Source organism: Cinclus cinclus, chromosome 2, assembly GCF_963662255.1.
Source record: "Cinclus cinclus chromosome 2, bCinCin1.1, whole genome shotgun sequence".
NCBI classification, from domain to species: domain Eukaryota; kingdom Metazoa; phylum Chordata; class Aves; order Passeriformes; family Cinclidae; genus Cinclus; species Cinclus cinclus.
Genome location: NC_085047.1, coordinates 62126286 through 62148177, shown reverse-complemented (window position 1 = coordinate 62148177; position 21892 = coordinate 62126286). Strand labels below are relative to the sequence as shown.

Sequence of the window (21892 nt, the reverse complement as noted above, 5' to 3'; positions counted from 1 at the left end):
TTCTGCCCTCCTTCTGATTACCTGGTCTGCCCAACTTTGGTGCTTATTTGATTACTCCACGAGCCGATTAAACTTGCTACTTTGATAGCAGGCTTTCTCCCCCACCATTAATTTTTCATTCATTTTTGTCAGTTGAAGTTTTTAAAGTACATTGATTATTATATTGTTCTTTTCATAAATTCTAGGAATATGCAAGTTAGAGGAAGGCAGAGTGTGTAGGGGAAGGAATGAACCCCCCATATATTTCCAGAAGTGCTCAGCTATGTCTTCATACTGTGACTTTTGGAATCGTAGAATAGTTGGGATTGGAAGGGACCTTTAAAGGCCATCTAGTCAAACTCGTCTACAATGGGCAAGGACGTTTTCAATAATATCAAATTGCTCGGAGGCACATCTGGCCTGACTTCAGATGTTTCCAGGGATGAGGCATCCACCACTTCTCCAGGCAACTTGTTCAAGTGTTTCCTCACCCTCATTGTAAAACATTTCACCTATATATCTAGTCTAAATCAACCCTTTTTAGGCTAAAACCCTTGTCCTGTCATAATAGACATTAATTTCAATAAGCCCCCTTTAAATATTCAAAAGCTGCAAGGTCTCCATGGAGTCTTCTCAGCCTGTCTTCGTAGAAGTGGTGCAGCTCTCTGATTGTTTATGTGGCCTTCTTCTGGGCCTGGTCCAAGAGGATAATGATCTTCCTGTGCTGGAGACCCCAGAGGTCAATGCAGCACTCCAGGTGGGGTTTCACCAGAGTGGAGTAGAGGGCCAGAATCACCTCCTTTGATCTCTTGGCCACGCTGCTTTTGATGCAGTCCAGGACATGGATGGATTTCTGGGCCACAAGCGCACTTTGCCAGGTCATGTCCAGTCATTCATCCACCAGCACCCCCAAGTCCTTCTCCAAAGATGAGCAAATTTGAATTACTATATGTTCAAAGACTTATTGTCTTTAAAACTCAAGGGCTGGAAACATCTGTATTAAATTGGAAATTAAGATTATGATGAAGCAATTTTGCCAGTGTAGTAAATTAAGATACAAAAATGAACAAGATACTTCTACTTATTCATGTGAATAAATAATAAATACCAATGTTTTCAAAACTTGCACAGTAAGAACTAAAATTAGATTGTATGTTGACCTTTGGTCTAGAAATAAGCCAAGTCCTGCTTCTGCAAGCTATTTAGTGAAATTTAAAGAGTTTTAATGTAATTAATTAAAAGTAATTAATTATTCATTAAAAGATTAAAAAGAATTAACTAGTAGACTCACCTAAAAAAACCCAGAGCACAGTTAAAGAAATACAGAGACTGCAGCATATTAAACATATTTAACAGATGCTACATAAAATCTATCAGCAGCAGAAGCCACATCTTTGAGTGTCTCTTTTTCATGCAGGTTTCACATACAATATGCTTCTATTTTAATTCTGAGGACTTTAGTAGGTTTCTGATTGTAACTGCTTTGTGATTTAGAGCTAAGGTGTTAAAATTTTCATACTATTGAATTTTAAGCATGGATAACAACATAATAAAAAATGCTATATGTAAGGATGATTTAGTGCGTCATATCTGCCTTCCAAAGAAAAAAAAAAACAAAGAGCAACACACCTTTTTTTCCTGCTTCCAAATGCTGAAGCTCTGAATTACTTCTGTTTGACCAATAATGAACTTACCTCCAAGCTGGGCTTTGGGGGAATAGCACATTAGAGCAAGAAACATACCTTCTGTGGTCAGTAGAGTGAGTTTTAAAATAGGTCAATAAAGTGGACAGTAACAGATTGCTAAGATCAGCTGGTATTCACCCTAGACTTCTATGGGAACTGAAGGATGAAACAGCTGAGCTATGAACTGTGCTGTGTAAACTATTACTTGAACTTATGCCAACATCAGAGGAGAGGAAGCAAGGTGACAAATGTGATGACAGTTTTAAAATAGGCTTGAATATCTACAGTTGCCAAAGTTGATACCAGTGGTGGACATATTGTAGATAATCAATTGTAAATGGCAGAATTAGTTAACAATTTAATAAATTACTGATATATTGACAAAATAGGGTTTTGGGAACTGTTAGAAAAGGAAAACAAAATAGTAAATAAAAGTGTCATTGTAAAAGTTCAAGCTGTGCCCACATCCTGCATACTTTTTGTGGTTTCCTTCTTACTAATAAAAAGTATAGTAGAGGTACAGCAAAACTGATCAAGATTATAAAAATGAAGTCTTTGTGCAGTGTAATTGGAACTCCATGCTGAAGGACTTAAAGTTTAAAATGTGTTAGGTTTAAAAGGCAATTACACAAATGTGTGGAAGAACAATCTGTCAAGGATTATTAAATGAAAATATTTTGCTCTGAAATTCGACAAGGTCTGAAAGGCAACTGTTGAACACTGTTGAAATAGTGGAGGGGAACAGTTGCCATTCCAATTTACAATCAACAATGTTATGGTGTTTCTTGAATCAGCTATACTCCCTTTGGGTATGAGTGCACTCATATATGTTATCCAGCTTTTGATGCCTTTGACAAGTGATGGATCAGCTTTGTATGGCCCAAACAGCTAAATCTTGATGGTAGGAATATATCTTAGAATGAGGAGATCTGGAAACGATAGAATTATGTGTCTACTGGCATTAGACTCTGTTCTGCTGGGAGCAGCAGTATGTTTTGCTTTTCCCATGGAGCAAACTCCATTGTAGCAGAAAGCTCATTTCAGCCTACCCTTTTATCTTTCCCCTCAGACAAGAATTAATGAAGTTTCAGATCTTTCCAAGAGTTGAATCAGTCTTGGTTAAAACTTTCATTCTAGTGGGGAGCCCAGCAGGTGTTCAGATTGTAACTAAGAGAAAGATTATTCTGATTTTCTATGCCATATTCCTGTGGGCATTTTAGTTACTTCTTAACAAATAAAACTTCAGGGTTGTTTTTTTCTTCAGAATTTTGTCAGCTAAACATATTAAAAAATATGAGAGTTTAATATTCTTGGCTTAGAATGAACTATCATTTTAAAAAGATCTTTAAGTGATGAGCAGTCCCTGATGATAACAATTCTGTTGGTACAACCTTAGGTTGCTTAGTTTGGAAAGCAGACTATCAGCGCATTCTTCCTACTCCTGTGGGCTATGCCTGGTAACCTTATTTTATCCTTGTTTTCATAAAAAAGAAGAAAGGTGTTTTCAATGCTGTTGTAAAATGACTTAGATTTAATTCACAATTTCTTTTGTGTTTTAAAGTAGACTGTCACAAATGACTGTGCTGGTGAACAGCTCAGTATGAAATAAGCAAGTGAGCTTTGGCACCTGTGTAATGTCATGATCTAGGTAATAGGCTTGGTGCTGGCTTTTTTTTTTTTTTTTTCCTTTTGAGACTAAAGGTTTGTTTTGTTTTGTTGCGTGTCCTATTATAGAACAGTAGGCATACAGTTGTTAAAAAAGTCCAAGTCTTCAAAATTTTCTGTCCCGTCAGTCAAAAGACGCATATTTCTTTGATTTCAACACTGGCATGGCCTCAACATGTATGTACTGGGAAAAGTCCAACTAAGGGTCATGACTATGGTGAAAGGACTGAAACCTCCCTCCTGTGTGAGAGAGCCATGAGTGTTTAACATGGAGAAGGGGAGGCTCAGGAGGGTCTTGCCAGTTTACATAAGTACCTGAAGGTAAAGTGCAAGGAGGACTGAGCCAGACATTTCTTAGTAGTGCCTGGTGACAGCTCAAGAGGCAGTGGGCACCAATGGAAACACAGGTGGGTCCTCCTGAACATCACAAGCCCCTTTTTTATTACTCTGAGGGACACTGAGCACTGGCTCAGAACACCCATGGAGGTTTTGGACTCTTCCTCCAGCCTTGGGGATATTCAAAAGCTGCCTGAATACAGTCCTAGGCACCTGGCTGTACATATCCCTGTGTGAGTAAGGGGATAGGACCAAATGACCTCCAGACCTCCCTTCCAGCCTCAGTAGTGGTTGATACCAAGGTACTCCACATTTTAGCTTTGAATAACTAAGAAATTCTGAAGTATTTGTTATTTAGCTGGAAACTAATTTTCTATTAAAGATCTGTTCCTTTGATTCCAGGTGACTTTTAGGAGAGGAAGACCACAGGTTTTCAAGTTGAATACCCTGCTATATGGGACACAAGATACAATTTACTTTAAAGAATTAGACTAATATACAGATGAAGTAGGCATCTACTTTTATAATGACACTTGGTATGGGTACATCCTTTGAGTCCATGACCCCAGGCTTGTTATTTCATTTTTCAGTGAAGACAGTATGCATGATGACTGTTTTAGCTAAGAGGCTAGGAAAAGTGTGAAGTCACATGTAATCCTCTGTATGCTCTGTTACTTAGTGACAAAATAACTCTACTTAGTGATGAAATAACTCCACTGAGTGTTCTGTGTAATGTGGTTTTCGAGTTTCATCTGAAATAGGAAGTCAGACTTTTAAAAATAAATGTTCAGATCTAAATGTTCCCTTTGAAGCTTATATTTCAAAGGTTTTGTTTTGTTTCCACTAGCATGATGTATTTTAGAATATTTTTTTCTTTAGCATACAGATGCACAGACATGATTTTTCTTATAAAGACTGTGGATAGCAGATTATATCAAGACCTGTGGCAGACATAGAAATATGTATTACAGTTCATGAATATAGATTATTTCACTGGTATCAACCAAGAATGTAATTGTTTCAGAGTTTTACAAAGTAGCTCCATAGGATCCAGTCCACAGTTTTATGAAGTGTTGTTCTGCAGGCTTCCAGCTGTAGTATTTGTAAAACAGTCTTGTCATCACTCTTTTCAGGACCCTAATTTCAGTCAGGTCATTGCCACAGATGGAGGTAGTTGACTACATTTGAATGTGTATATGGATCTGAATTTGAAGGAGACAGTAAAAGCAATCTGTTCAGTATCTAAAACTCCTTTGAGGTTTTTGTGTGTGTATATGTTGGCAACCACATCTGCTAATTTTAGAGTCTTGTTAATAAGGATGTGGGGTGCGATGATAAAGAGGAACTGCGAATGGTGGGAGGTGCATTCTGTGTGTTTCAAAGTGCTCTAGCATTTCGTTCCTCAGCCTGAGAGGGCAGAGCAGGAGCATCAGATGAGGTACTACTGACAAAACACAGCTCAGGTGCTAGGGCCTTGTGTATCCCGCAGTGGGATAGATTTAGCATATAGACAGAACTTTAAAGGATGTGTGTTTTTCTGTTGTATAATAGCTGAAAAAAAAAGTAATTTTGAAAAAGTTAATGCATTAGTAAGATCAAACTTCTGGAGCCGTGAGAACTGTCTGTGTATTTTGTGATCCCCTGGTTTCTTCTCTCATTAGCATGGTAACATCTCATCTATTTCCTTCAAATAGTCACATCCTTTCTGCAGCAGCTGCCCACTCCCACTAAGCTGCTTTCCTTTTTTCCACTGTAAGCAGATGTTCCCATTTTCTTTCTTATGCATACTTTCTATTCTATTCCTGTGTGCTCCACAAATGAAACTTTAACTGTTTATTTTCTTTAATTTCCTTTTAGTCTAGATTCTTGCTTCACCTGTTCAGATATTTTTATTAATTCCCCTTTGCTGTGGGATTTTCCCCCCTTTTTTTCTTGCTGGAAATAGAGAATAGTTATGCTTCTTGGGATTTTGGGGTTTTGGCTTTTTTTGTCACCTGTCATGGTTTTAGTGCCCCCCCTCCCACCTTCAGTGGGACATAAAAAAGGCAGAGATCATGGCTTGAGATAAAAGCAATTTACTGGAAACAGCAATGAGATAAGAACAGTAACAGCAACAACATTAATAACAAAAGTTTACAAGAAGAGAGTGATTTGCAGGTAATTTCTCACTGACTGCGACAGTAAACAAAATGATGGACAGACCATCTGCCCCAGTGTTTTTTCCCTAAACCCAAGACATGACATTTTTTTCTGCCATGAAGAAAATGGCAGACAGATGATCTGGTCAGGACCAGTGTTACACCCACCACTCAGTTTGTTGCTTGGTTCCCTGGAAAAGGAATACCTCTTCCTTCCCCCTCTTTTCCAGGAACCAAGAGATAGACCCATTTCCCTCCTGCCTAGCCATGAGGTGAGATGGGTTTGAATAGCACAGTGGCTTGGCCATGCCCACATGACTCCACATGACCCATGTCCTTGTCCAAAACCAGGACATTAGCAAAGGAGGTAAAAATTTCTAGAGACAGTAGGAGGTATCAGTTTTCAGTGGGAAGTGCAACATCTCAAACCAGCACGAAAAATAATACATGTCCTCTCCTTCTTATTGCTGCTAACTTCATAAGGACGTGACCTGAATTCTGCTGAAGAAGTATCATGTAAGTTTGCAGTAATTTAAGTTGTTGCATAGTTGTAGAACTCTGCATACAATTCCTGTATGAGTTTCCTAGGGTAGATATGTTCTTTGCTTATGGTTTTTCCTTAGTGTTGCAATGCCTTAAATAGTCCTGTAACATTATGCATAACCTCCTCATGGGCGGAAATTCCTGAGGCTATTAGCCAGTTCATTTGCAGCATTGTTTCTTGATTTGAAAGTAGGGAATTAAGTAGTACGCGTTTGACTGTTAATTCTTTTTTGCATGTTTGTGTATCTGTATTATCTCAGTTATAAGACTTGTAATGAATAAATTTTGCTTTCTAGTGCTGGAAGAGGCAAACTTTTTTTTATTTTTAGTTTATTTTTTCAAATTAATTTATTTCTGCCCCGATTGGCATCCAGTTTGAGGCTGTCAGGGCACATTTAAGCAAATTAGTAGATTTAGACGTTTCAACTTCTTTTTATTGTGACTACAAAGGAAATGATTTTGTTTCTTGTAAAGTTACAAATTTCTTTGCAAAGTTCCAAGGTTGCCATCAAGCATTTTACTGTGTTTTCATTAAGGCACGAAAATTGCTAAGAGCCTGTGCTACAGGGATGTACAGATCTTCTAGGAGAATCTGCAATTCTAGCATTGATAAGACTGTGAGGCAAAAGTCATGTTTTTTAAGTGTCACTGTTTTCAGTGTGTAGTTGAAGAAGTTAAGAAATTTGAGAGGTCTGTTAAAATGTATAACTAAAGGAGAAAACAGTCATGTGATTCTGGGATCTGCAGCCCCTTGACATACCCTTCTGGGTTCAGTAAGGGCTCTTCTTCATGCATAATCAGAAAAAGTGAACCTTTAGTGGTAACCTTTTTTTAGTAGCTTTAATGTCATTCTCTTCTTTTGGAACCTGGGCTATAGAGTTCTCACACAGGTGGTGAAAACCACTTTTGCTTTTACATGTGTAGTAAGCAGGGTGTGCAGTTTATCCTGGTACAGGAGGATGTTAACCATTCTGCTAAATCTGTGCGAAAAGAAATTCAAGGCCAAGAGGATTTTGTGGGTAGACTGGGAACAGACAAAAGAGGAGGATTTTGGCTTTGTAACTGATTTTCCAGGACCCTGTCTGCCAGCCGTTCTTCTAAGGACTGCTTTATAACTTAGCTTAGTGGTTTCATTTTTTGCAGAATACAGGTTCTTTTCTGCACTTCGGCATGTTCTCAGGGGCATCGTGCTGCCTAGCAGGTGTAGAGTATCAAAAGCGATTTAGGAGATGATTCAAGTTTGTGTTTCCACCTACTCAGAAGGGACTTGAATCTGGTTCTTTCAATCGCTGTGTGAGGTCTTGAATTCCTTTGCTCTCTGGTTGTATCCTCGACAACAAAGCTCAAAAGACCTCAAGAGTACATTTACTCTGTGTCCCAATCCTTGGAAAAATTCATTGTGCTTTGAAAAACACTTTTTAAGAATGACGTAGCTCTTAAATATCTCTCTTAACATTTTCAGAATTAATTTCAGCATTGGGAAATCCTCTTGATAATTCATGCTTATGTCTAATTTTGTCAAGGATCATCACTGAGCTAGAAATTGTAATTCTATGTCTCCTTGCCAGGACTTTTCATCTGTACCTGTCTCCTTCAGAAGTCAGTAGCATATTATATTATTGTAGCATGTATTCTACTCTCAAATATTTGAAGCATGTATAACTTAATTTGGAACAATCATACTGTAAAAGCTTAGAAACTAATTTCATTTGTGAAATAGTATACAGAATTAGATAAACAGTAGCAATAGATTTGGTAAATAACATTTCACAGTGAAGATTCGTGCTGGGGGGAGGAAGAAGGAAAATTTAAAAAAAGAGTATTATGTATTATTGTAAAATAATACTAGATCATATTTGAGGAAAGATTTGTGTGGTTTTTGCTTTTTAGTTTGTTTGAATAATAATTCCTACTAATACTTTATCAAGCCTATGTTGTTATTTTAATTGAAATTCTTATGACAATGTGTGACTAATGAGAAATAAATTCAGCTTACACAATCTATTTGGGAGATCCTATTTGTATGAATTATTTTCTATTTGTTTGAATTATTAAAAGACAGAATAAGCCAAAAATCTCCAGAAATGTTAATATATGTTTATACAATCATTTTGTGGTATTTTGTGATAATGTGATTAAATCATATATTTAAAAATACATCTTTTTGAGGGGGGAAGGAAAATAGATCTATGTACATACCTATATGCTATATAGGTATATAACAACTCATCTATATTCTAAGGTAATGTGAATTTTTTAATAAGCCGGTGATCTTTGATAATTTTGGTATATCTAGTTAGACAAAAGCAGTAATGAAAATCGATTGATGTCTCAGTTTTGAGACATATTGCCATGTTTTTTAAGATTTGTTATTGTTAAAACCTAATTCATAATCCTAGCCTGGCCAGGATAACCAGAGCATGTTGCATGATATTTTAAATATCTCTTAATTTGTACAATTAACATTAGCATGTTTATTCAGGTCCTATATATTAAACAAAAAATAAATGTAGAAGGCTAACAAGCTGAAAAATTTGACTGAAAAGCAAAAGTTTTGGGATACAAGCAATACATGCAAAACCTCTCAGTTTTTTCTCTGTGGATTGACTATGCTTGATAGCAAATATACTTTCTGAATTCATGAGTGTTTTGTCTAAATATTAAGAATTAACCATTATTGTATTTGTGTTTACTTTGGCAGTAAAAAGAGAGGAGGAGGATTTTGAAGAAAAGAAATCCATTAAGAAACGCATCAAAGAACTAAAAGTTTTGGATCCTAAGATTGCACAGAATCTGTGTAAGTAGATTCTATTGTTTTTTTCTTTTTTCTCAGAGTAATGTATAAATGTTCTATAAAAATGTCTTTCTCTCTTGTGTGATTACCTGGTAACCACTTCATGTTTAAAATGTTTTTAAATCTGTGCATATTGTTTTTAAGCCCAGACATGTGAATTGACACAACTGAAACACTTTAAAAGACCCCAAAAGCAGTTAAAGATTATTCCTTGTTCAAGACTGTATATACTGAGGTTAAAGCATGCAGCTATATATCTATTCCATCTGTATTTTCAGTATATTCATCAAGGAATACTGGATGCCCCCCTTCCCCTGCATGTCCCCACCCCTTGTCAACCAACGGATGAAAATGTCTGCAATATGTCTGCTCATCTCATGAACTTCATAAACACTAAGTGATACTCAGTATTATGGAATAATACGCAAACATTGAAAATAAAGTTGTGATGCACAACAGTTCTAGGCAGAATAGGTTCCTAAATGCCAGCAAAGATTTAATAAGAAGTAATTGTATTATGGTGACTAAATAAAGAGTGCTTATAAGAACATTTTGTTTTCTTTGGTTTGTCATGGTGCTTCTTTAAGAGAAGGCTCTGACAAGATAATTGAAAATATTATAATTGTCATCTCAGCACAAAATTCAGTAATAGCAGTGATTCTTCTGCAGAGTACACTTGTCTCTGCTTATGGAAGTCTTCTGTGATGCTGTTGTATATAACAAATGGATATGGAGGAGGCTGGAATTGAAAGAGAACAGTAATTAAAAATACATTAAAAATTGTTGTCTCTTACCTATATTACTTGGCATAGTGTTTGGTAATCTGGAGATGCTATGACCTGTTTTGCTGCTATTTTTTGAGTAGAAGCAAGATAGTTGCTTTCTTCATTATTTGTGGAATCTTTGTTTTAGCAATTTTTCTTGGATCCTTCCGAGTGCCTTATGAAGAGATCAAAATTATGATACTGGAAGTAGATGAAACACTGCTCTCAGAATCCATGATTCAGGTAATAAAAATGGCACTTAAAATCCCAGTATTTCAAGAGAAGCTTCTCAGTAAATAGAAACCCGTAGCTAAAAAAATCTCAATGTAAATTTGGCTAATAATTTATTAGCTGCAAGAACGTTCTTTTTTCTGTGAACAGTAGTTTTTTTTTTGTTTGGTGTGTTTTGTTTTTGTTTTTGTTTGTTTGTTTTAAATTTGTAATGCTATATTTTTATGAAAGCAGCTTGTGTTGGTTTTGGCTGCAATTGAGTTAACTTTCTTCACAGTGGTTGGTATGGAGTTATGTTGGATTTGTGCTGAACACGGGGTTGATAATACAGAGATATTTTTGTTATTGATGAGGAGGGCTGGGATGGAGCCAAGGGCTTTTCTGCTGTTTGTACTGCCATGATGGCAAGGAGAGTGGGTGTGTATGGAAGATTGAGAGGGGAAACAGTCAGGACAGGTGACCCCAAATGACCAAGGGGACATTCCAGTCCATATGGCATCATGCTCAGTATATAAAGTGGGAGTAAGAAGTAGCAAAGGAGATGGATTGGTGTTGTTTATCTTTTCAAGTCACCATTACATTTGATGGGGCCTTGATCTCCTGAAGATGGCAGAAAACACCTTCCAGCCCATGGGAACCAGTGAATTAATTCCTTGCTTTGCTTTGCTTGTGTGCATGGTTTTATCTCATCCTGTGAGTTTCCACCGTATCGGAATGTCAGCATCTTACTGAGGAGGTTATGCAATGCTCAGCATACCCTTTTTCTTCCTGCATACAATTTTTCCCTCACTTCTTGTGACTTGGATTTCAAAGATGTTTAATCTCTCTTCAGCAATTTGGACTTCACTTTCCCTTCTTCATTGAAGAATGAGCTGTTTATCTTAAATATTTGACGGAGCAAGCATGAACAATCATCTCCAGGGACAGTATATATAGTCACTGTATAATTCTCATTCTTTTGTTTAATGATGAAGTTAATATTGGCACTGAAACTATTACTCTAAGGTTATTAGGATGAACATAGTTTACACTTCTAAATCTTTGTTAGTCTAATTTGAACTTAGATCACTTTTTCAAGATTTTTTTTCATGCTCAAGAGCAGCATTACATGTATCTTTATTTTATTTTATTTGGTATAATAGTAAAAACTCTCTATAGTAGCATGAAAAACTTAGAGGTGGAATATTCTCTGCTATTATGTTCAGCTTAAACTGTCTCAGTCTGTGCTTGCTCTGAATCTCTGTCATGCCAATTGATTTTAGCACTGTTTTTCAATGGTTGACATTTAGCTTGTTAGTAAAAATAGGTCCTCAACAATAAAACGAAGCAACCTGTATAAATAAATGCTACATATCAAAAATATGAAAAACTGTTATTTTGACAATTTCTCTGAATGTTATTTAAAGAAGGCAAAACTTACTTTTGCATTTAGACTCTGGGGGAAAAAAATCATCAAACCATTAATGGGTACTTAATTAATGGCATACTTCTTTGTAAAGATGCAGTAATCTGAGAAGAGAAAATTTATTTTCATGGATAATTTTTTTTGCTTTTGTAAAATTATTTTCATTTCTTCTGTGGACTATTGGTTTCATTATAATTGTGTATGCCTTGGGATAAAGAATGCCTAATTTTCAGTATATTTAAAATATCTAACACACCCTAACCCTACTGGAGCTTTGCAGTAGGCATGGCTAACAGTATTAATTGGATATAACTTTTTGACACTGTGCTGATAATCTTATGGCTCTATTAATTGGTGTTAACAGTAAATTATGTTGAAAGTCATATCCAGTAACCTCTCTATGTAGTTGGTATCAAAATTGAATCCAAAGTAGTTTTGACTGTGGTTGAGCCCATTTGTGTTTGCTGTTGGAGGGGAGTGAACAATTTTCTTTAAGAAAAGGGGAAGAGAAGGTGAAGAGTCAAAAGTGAGAAATTATATCCTGCAGGAGTACATTGATATTAGCAGCTGCTGTGATTATGTAAAAGTCAGTGGAGTGGAATACAAGTGATCATGTGCACAATATCCTATATGAACACAGTCATATAAATCACTCAAGAATATAGACTGCATTTTTTTGCCAAGTGATTAATCACTTGAAGACTTAGATGGAAAATTCAGTGGAACTTAGGCTTCAAATTTAGTTTGCAAGTTTGGATGTAATATTTATCAAATGGTTTCATCCAAGTTGCTTGTAGGGTAAAACAATCCTATAATAACTTTGAAAAAGGGACTGAGTTTAAACTTGAAAAAGGACTTAAGACACCCATCTTTCTTTCAAAGTGGTAGAACTATGTGCCCCATTGCTTCAAAAAGTTGATATCCATCTTCATATGTACTTAGGTTACTAAATAACTTTAAGTATCCAGCTGTATGTCTCTATTTCTACCTTCAGAATTGTTTTCAAGTATGCATTATGGCCATGCTATGAAAATGTGTTCTGTGTATTTCATCATTCTGCAGCAAGGGAAAATGTACATAGATTTGCAACTGCATCGCTGATTTTCTTCATTGGTATAAATTACCTTAGACAGTATGGTGCTTCTCCTTTTGAGGAATTTGTTGCTTTCAGCAGGTTTTTTTTTAGCTGTAACTGATGTGTTCAGAGGGTCCTAATATCACTGTTTCTGAAGGTGGAAGTTGGTTCTTAATCCAACTTGTGTTATGTTTAAGCAATTAAATGCATTTTCTCTCCATCTGTCTCTACCCTTCTCCCTCTACCTTGCTTCAGTTAGAAATTAAATCTACTGCTTAAAAATGTAAAAACTCCAAAAATCATGTTGTAATCCAAAAGCTCATTGACTAATTATTGGAGTGTTTCCTGTGACTGAGTCCAAATTCTTTCTCCTGCTTATTCCTTGTTTGATATTCAAAATATGTTTCATCTGTAGCTGTTCAAAAGCTTTATCTGAACACCATAAAAGCTGCTTTGATATCAGCTGCTCCTTCAATTTTGGTTGTTTTTTTTTTTTTCAATATTCTGATGTTCAGTATTGAAAATATTCATCTAACACTTGACTGTTTTTGTTTTTTGAAAGTTTTGTGGGCAGTTTTCTTCATATGAAAACTATTTCTGCATCAAACAATAGCATTTTAATTTCAGTAAAGATTAAGGAATTTTATTAAATTTAGAGCTGTTTATAGGAATGTTGGATATCAGAAAAAGAAATAGGTGTGTTATGAATTTCTAATTTAAAATATATCTTTTTACACTTTGTACCCTCTCATTTTTGCTCACTGTTACTTGCCAGACATCTTTATCCATAATTAATAAATGTAGGGTTTTTTTACAAAAATATTTTCCAAATGTAATAGTAGTAAGAATATATATATATATATATGACTGCTGTTCCACTAAAAATCATTTTGACAATATCCAAATCAAATGCCTAAAATTTAAGTTTACATTACTGTTTTAAGCATCATCGTTCATACATTTTTAGTAATTTTGTCTTTTCTTACCAAAATCCTTATTTGAGCATGGACATTCTGTTGTATCAGTCTACTGATTTAGGGATATTTTTCAGCTAATACTTAAGAGTAAAATTCATTCTTCTTAAACTAAAGAAGTAAGTTAAGCAAAGCATAGACTTTTTATCTGTCTGGTCCCAGAGAGGTATATTTTATATCTTAACTGGCTGAACTTCCTGTATAAGAAGGAATTAGGATCTTTAGTGGGTAAAATCAGGGGTTTTTCTAAGACTTTCAGATGACAATTCTGTTCATTAACTGAAACAAATTCTTTTTTGCTCATTGTATATCACCAAAGCTTTTTACTTGAAAGGTAATAAAACAAATGTTGGCAACCAAAATGTCTGCCTTTTCCACCAAGTAATGGGGAAGTGCTGGAATTGGTCTTTTTGTTACTTTCTTGAAATATGGCAATAGGTAGTTTGGTGGCTGCATTTCCTGGACTGGCTTCAGTGTTAAAAGGATTGAATCTTCAGTTCTGTGCAGGAGAGTGATCTTTCCAGTGGACCAGGCAGTGTTTTAAGAAAGGAAAATCTCTCTCATGTTTTTCTCACTCTGACAGAAGCTTGACCAATGTGTAATAAGAAACAAAAGAGTCATAGTCTAAGAAAGACAGCAGGCCATGGGGACTCTTGACTATTGCCTAGTAGTTGCAGCAGTCATCTTGGGAAGGGACAGAGCTGAGCTATTGACTCAAGTTATATATCATAATTCAGTGTTTGATAAGCTTTCTATTTCCAGAGCATCTGAAAAGCCATTTTTAGCCAGCCTAGCAGAAGCTAATTAGAGTGGGGTTCAGGTGCCCAAATGTGAGTGTCTTTATGTAGATAATATGTGTCTAAGTGTTCAGCAAACTCCAGGAAGTCAGAGGCATCCTTAGGTGAACAGATGAAGGTGAAAAGTTTGTTTCCCTTACCTGTGTTCATAAGACATTCACTTATAGGTGTCCAACCTCCCCATATGGACTTCAGAATTCAGCTGAAGCTGAATTTCACCTCTGATTTACTATTTCTGGCAAGTTTTCAGGCTAAATAATAGTGTAAGTAAGTAAGTGTAATGGGTTTAAACTTTTGTTTTGAAATGCTAGAAAATTAATACTTCTTTTTCATAATACTTTTCATCTAGTGTTAGTAATTCTTGCCATCCTTTGGATGGTTATGTTATACTTGAAGTTCGTGTTCTGTTTGCTTCGAAGTGTTCTGTTTGCTTAGTGCCTAACAAGCATATTCTTTCTTTAAAAACAGTTTTTAAAAAATACTACAGAAGTGTGTACAATCAGTGTCAGGTGCTGACAGTATTGCATCACTTATCTTCTACACTCACAGTTACCTTAATTTGAGTGTTCCTATGTACATTCTGCTGTCTTCAGGGAAGAGTGTTGTCATTGGAATGCATGCTAGTAATGCATATGTAAACCTGTTTGTTTATGGTAAGAGAAACATCTAATCTGAGATTTTTAATCCTAGTTTGTTTTTCTTTGTAGAATTTAATAAAACACCTCCCTGAACAAGAACAGTTGAATGCATTGTCCAAGTTCAAGAATGAGTACAACAATTTGTCTGAGCCAGAGCAGTTTGGAGTTGTGGTGAGTTCTGTTTTATTATCATTGGGGTTTTTTGTCCTTTCTTGAAATACAGTTTTAATATAATATAGGAAAAGAATGACAGTTGTTTCTTCCTAAAAGTGAAGGGCTTCCTGACTGGGATAAGAACTCAAGTGCTGCCTTTCGATTGGACTTACGTTGGACATGTCCATGGATGTGGAAGGCCTGATTATTGAAATATTGCTACTGGAATGATTTTGTATTATCTTTGTTATAAAAAATATTTTACTTTTGCAAAAGAAACCAATCCAAAACTGTAAAAAGGTTGATACTTTCTGTGGCAAAGTTTCACTGGGAGATACAGAGCTATTTTTGAATTTCCATAGCTAGAATAGTGTGGCCTTATTTCTATTTGCATTACTACATCTTAACTTTTTCACTGAAGTTTCCTACACTTAAGTTTTTCTTTCTATTCTCCACATAAATGAGAAGAAAATAATGTTGTAGCGATCATGTTAACCTATTCTGCCTCCTGCCAACTGTGTTTTATGCCATGTTTTGTCAAGTGTACACCTAATCACTTTTTCCCTTCCCCCTGGAAAGATATGTTTGTAATATCTTCCAGGTTGAATTCACCAAAGGAAGACTGGAAGTGAAAAAAAACAAAATTCTATTTCAGTGCTGGCAATTGATGCTTTTTGTGGAAATACAGTTTGCGTCTAATTTCTCTATAGCTCATGATTCATAATTGGTAATTACATCATCCAGACATATTCAGAGCAATGCTATGTAGTTTCCTGGTGCATATATCCATACAAATCTTTGACTTTTCTTGTCCGTTCCTGGAATTTCAACCTAAGGCCGTTATTACTAAGATTATCTTATCTGAGGGAATTTCCTGTGAGGGAATAAATAATACTTATTCACTTAGATGGAACTGTCAGTTGATTAGAAGAGCTAGACCAGTAACAGTGTAGGTAGAGTTTTGCTGTGTCTGGCACAACTTTTCTGATAAATTTGTCTTAAAAAGTTGAGACAACATGATAACTCAGAAAAATAAAATAAATTGACAATATGATAAGAGTTCCTATATCTCATAAATTTGTGGAATTTCTTTTCTGAAGGAACAACCAGTTTCCCACTGATAAGCGCAAGTCCATGCTTTTCCTGGTTTTCCATGCAAAACAGTAAAAAATAAAGTCCACAAACAACACCTAAACCCCATCATTGTGTAGTTTCTGTTGTGTCACACGTTCTGTGTATGTAGTAGAGCAGATTTCAGAGAACAAGCTACAATGTTTATTACATGAAACATTTCTTGTTTCTATTCCAATGACGGAAAATTTGAGCAAGTCACCTTTTTTAGTCTTTGAACATGGAATCCTATCGATTTACTTTTCATCAAAGTTCTTCAAGCTCCATCTGGATCTTTTGTATCTTTTATTGTTGGCCAGGGAGCAGGCTGAGAAATTCTACTCATTTCTTAGGAAGCCACTCTTCCTGCTAACATGCATCTTCATATTGTTTCTGGTTTTGTTGGTTTTGTTTCTTTTTACTTAAAAATGTTGTTTAATGCCTCTTTTTTTACTGTTTGTTTTAAATCAAACTTGAATACAAAATGCAAGACTTGAAGTCTTTTAGATGAGTAGTGTTTTATAGTTACGTTTTTTCAGAGAATTAGGAGATTCCATGTTAATTTGCTCTGAAGTTGTGATTAAAGGAGCAATTAAACTATTTGACTCCTAAGGAAGAAGCTAAATAGTGAATAAATGGCTAATTACTACTTGTGTGATAATATTTTTTTTATCATGGAAACCCATTATCTTTCAGGCTTTGAATTGAAAGTCAAGATTTGGTACTCTGAAAGGAACAGCAAGACACTTAGCAAAATATTGGCTTGCTGTGACTGTTACAGTATTACATGTTACAAGCAAAGTTAATTAACTTCTTGTTGGCTTAAAGACCTTGAGGGCATGACTCTAAACAGTTCAGGTTCCCTTCATGAGTGTGGCTTGTGGTTTTGGGGTTTTGTTTGGGTTTTATGGTTGTGAGGATATGTTTTCTTTGTATTCACCCTATGAGTTGCTTTTGTGGTTTCTGCTTTCTCTTTTTTAAGTTATTTATCATTTTTATATTTTCTGTTCATTCAGCAGTAAGTATAAAATAAATCCTTTATGGCTCTTATCTTCTATTCCAGACTCTGGGTTTTCTTTAGATAAGCTACTTTATTTTCTGCTAGGTTCTTTCTTTCACTTACTGCAGGCCAATGTCTCAGAGCACAGATATTATCACCTATTACTGTGGAGCTTTTTTTTTTTGTTTTAGGGTTGTTGGGCTTTTTTTTTGGGAGGGGAGAGGGGAACAAGTAGGACTTGCACAGATTCATTAACTATTTCATGAAAATTGCATTAATTCTGTTCATCTTATTAAAAATTTAGTTTACTATTGTTACCTTAACTTGATGTTATATTGAATGTTGTATTTCCTTGCTCAAATTCATGAGGAAGGATGCTTGTGCTCGACAAAAAATAAATACTCAGTTGTATTTTGTTTTACCATAGTTCTTTTTTTTTGTACTTGGTTTTACTTACAGCAGTAAACTTCCTCCAAAAGTTTTTTAAAACTTCCTTAACCTTCATATTATTTTCTTGGTGGTTTCACTGATAACCACCCAATCACAGAATATTCTCCATTGGAAGGGATCCACAAGGATCATCAAGTCCAACTATTACGGGAATAGCTCATATAGGGATTGAACTCACAACCTTGTCTTTACTAGCACCATGCCGAATCTTCTATAAAACTTGATAATGATGAAGATTATCTTTGTGCAATATAAAACCCACTGGAGATGAACAGGGTTTCATCTAAATGTTCATCTTGGTAACTGTAGAGAGAAGGTTGTCTTTTGGTGGTTTTTACATTTTTTCCTGGTTCTTTCTTCAATGGGCAGTATAAATATTATGTTGCTTTAGGACTTTAGCATTGTTGATTTGTTTTGCAGGTAGTTCTTTCCTACTAAGAAAAAAATATTGTTTTAGAGAATATTTTTTCCTAATTTCTTGTCATCATATCAAAGAAATATTTAAGTAGATCATTTAGTAATGTTAATCTGATTTGTTTTTATCAACTCATATTGAGTTGATATAAGAACTACTACTAGTTAGATTTATTGATCATCACTGACACTTTGAGTGCAGTAATCTGTTTAATTGATTTTTACTGAACTATTACCATACTGCTGATCAATATATTGTTCATAAGGAAGTTGGGTACAAGCATCTTCCAGCTGTTCAGAACTCGAATGTTCTGAATTCTCATAGAATTCCATTCTGTGACTTGATGTACACTTGTTTATTTACAGTGCCTGTAATTCCTTGTGGTGTAAAATAGTCCCAGACCATATTAAATTTATTATATGGTTTGAAATCCATAAATGTAATTCCATTTAAGAAATCAAAGTTTTGATGCTCTTTATCAGGCATTCCTGCACTTCTAGGTCTGACATTTCAGCACATTTTTAAGAAGGCACAGAGGTACATGGCAATATGGCAATGTTTGGTCCCGTATCAGATGGTTCCAGTTCTTTGTTGCACCTCCCTCTCCTCCCTCCCCCTCCCCAGTGTCCTATAACAGTAGTTCCCCAACTTTGCAGCACCACACATCTGCCTCTCCTCCCTCTCTTGCCAACACAGCAGTGCTAAAGCATCAGGCCTACTCATGCCAACATATTTTAACGGTTTGTTGCACTAGGAACCATTACAAAAATAGTTCTGAATTGATAATGCTGCATGCATAAAGCTGAATCAGTAGTGAATTCCAGCATGAGACAACTGGAACAGGTTGCCCAGAGAATGTGGATGCTCCATCCCTGAATATTTTCAAAGCCATGTTGAACAAGGCTCAGAGCAATGTGGTCTAGTGGAAAGTGGTGGTCTAGGGAATCCCCCAAGGCAGGGGACTGGGAACTACATGATCTTTAAGATTCCTTCCAAGACAAAAGATTCTATGACTCTATGTAGCATCAGTACATCAGTACAGTGCATCAGTGCCTGTAATCATTAGTGGTATAAAATGGTCCTGGTCTGTGTTAAATTTATTATGTGGTTTGAAATCCATAGCTGCACTTCCATTTAAGAAATCAAAGTTTTGATATTTTTTATAAACACTTCTAATGTAAAAAGTTTCTAATGCTTGACAGGATGCTATTAGTAGACATTTGACCTCAGGTGTAGGCACATGTACTAGCATTCTTACATATGAGAATACTGTCTCAAGAGCCACATGTGATAGCTCCTGCTGTCTTTCTTTTCTGATAATCTGAGACATTCAGAAAGATGTTCCCATATTGTCTGGTAGTAAAAAAAAAAGAAACAGCTTTTTCCTTGATCGCTTATATTTGCTCAAAGATAAAACTGAAGGAATTACAAAATATTGTTTCAGAAATAATTAATGTTCAGACCTTGTGAAATTCACTGACAGCTAACCTAAATAGAATTTGGCAAGCAGTCCTCATGTGGCTTCACAGCTTGTTCACTGATGGATATGTTTTTAATGAGTTCATACCAAAGGAAAAGATTTCACTAGAGTAAATTGAAGATTAGAGTGAGGCCTGATGAAGGCTAGTTTGTCTTAAATAATTCAGCAGACACTTAAATTGATCAATTTCATATTCAGCTGATAGTTTCACCTGTATGTTCTCATTGAGGATAACTCAAAATGTTTTAATGTTTTCTTACTGTTGTCTGGAAAATATCATACTATCATTGTTTCTGCAGGGGTGTACTCTGCCTTTCATAATACTTGATGCTTGGACACAGCCATACCTAGTGACATTTCAGTCTGTTTAAAATTCTGAAGTGCTGAGGTGCATGTGTGCTGTGAGATATTTTGATTGTGTTAATTTCTATCTGCAAACCTTATCTTCTATGTCTTCTAGATGTCACGTGTATCTGCTGCTCTGCTTTGTCAGTGTTCTCTATCAATATTTCCAGCCTTTCCAGGAGTGTTGCCAAAAATTAATTTTCTATTATATGCCATCTGTGAGAGTTAAAAAAGTCTTTATGACAAATTGCAGTCAAATTGCCTATGTTGTTGAGGAGAACATCCTTATCTTCTGTAATGTTGACATATTTTAAACCTTGAACCTAGGTAAGGGTGGAGAGCAAAGCTCCAGAAATACCTTCTGAAAATGGCCATCATGAATGATCTGCACTGATCTATTTGCAAGTGCCATTGGATTGTCTTATATTACTTCCTTTACATCAGTGAAAGACTGATGCCATATGATGAGTGCTCCTGTAAATGCTTCAGTACCATCAGGTCTTGCTCTTATCTCTACTTCCAGTAAAACCATTTTGGGTAGTTAATCTAAAGAACAGTTGAAAAAAAATTGTCTTACTGTTATCTGATATTAATTCAGATGGCTAAGTGGGTACTTATTGTTTGTTCTGGCACACACATAGGCTATCTCAATTTTCTTCTTGGTAGATAGTGCTACAGCTTCAGAGCAGGAATGTTAATTCTTTGAAGGGTCCCCATCTTTTACTTCCAGCCATTCACTTAGCACATTCTGTCAAGAGCCTGTCCTGGATCTGATTTTATGTTTTTCTTCACTAGTAATGTAAGCAACCCTCTAATGCTCATGTCATGCTTTACACATCATAAGGAAAACACTCCTTTGTTGAGTAAGGACCATGATCCTGCTGTTTTGAGTTTCAAGGATTTCTTGGAATTTAGCCACTTAAATTGTGTTAGGTATCCAAATGACTGGCTAGTGTAGGGCAGCTGGACTGAATGACCCTTGAGGCTCATCAATACTTCTTAAGTCCCTAGAGCCTGAAGTTCATATGCAGAAATTTCACCTGTTCCAGCTTCAGACTTTAGATCTTAATGCTGCTTCAAGCACTGTAGGATTTGCTTTCCCTGTGATCTTTTGGTGGAACTGAGGAACTGTCTTCTGCAGCATTCATTTATGTGACATGTCAGACTGTTTTTGCCACAGATTAACTGTGGTTCCAAATACACCAAGTAACCATATGGATAAAAATCCCCAGTCATTATTAAATTCACTATTGACAGGGCTACAGAAGCTCTTTGGTGGGATGTTTTTTTTTCCTTACCAGTACTGTCATGATCATAGACACTAATCTTCCTTCTTAGGAAGTTAACTGGGTCACAACTTGGGTCAGTAGAGAAGATGATACCAGATATGAATTGTTGGATGCCTGAACTTTTTTTGAAATAGGTCATGTCTGTCACATCAAAGACATCAAATTCCACTTTGATATTGGAGTTGTTATGATGGTTGAACCTGATGGGTGGTATTAAACTTGCTGTCATGATTTTGAGACATTCTCATCCAGGCCTTGATCATTTATCTTCATGACCTCTGTTTTGGGAAATTCTTTATGGAGTAAGGAATTCTATTCCTTATGGATTTCATTAGGAGGTAGATTCCTAGTAGTAGCCAGACAGAAAATGAGGCATTTATTTTAAAGTCAGGCTAAACAGATTTTTTGACCTAGAATACTGTTACATCTGATTTACTTATAGAAAGTTTTCTCCATTTGGTGTGGTACTATAATATTTGATTTTAAATTCCTCAATGACATCTGCCCTTGACTTCTAGTGTTAATTTATTTATCTTTGCTACCTGTATGGATTATAGGTTTTACAGAGGATTTTCACAGTCTTAAACTCTTGACTTGGTTTCCCATGAGGAAAACTTTGCAGTCTA

The 21892-nt window shown here is 35.7% G+C and overlaps 1 protein-coding gene across 1 annotated transcript in view; it reads left to right on the top strand.

The window, feature by feature from the left end:
• Positions 1–21892, top strand: part of DIAPH3 (diaphanous related formin 3) — a 203592-nt gene that overhangs the window by 76440 nt on the left and 105260 nt on the right. The window contains exons 18-20 of the mRNA XM_062514786.1: positions 9048–9143; positions 10053–10147; positions 15094–15195. Of these exons, the coding sequence (XP_062370770.1) occupies positions 9048–9143; positions 10053–10147; positions 15094–15195 (293 nt within the window). The remainder of the gene's footprint in view (positions 1–9047; positions 9144–10052; positions 10148–15093; positions 15196–21892) is intronic.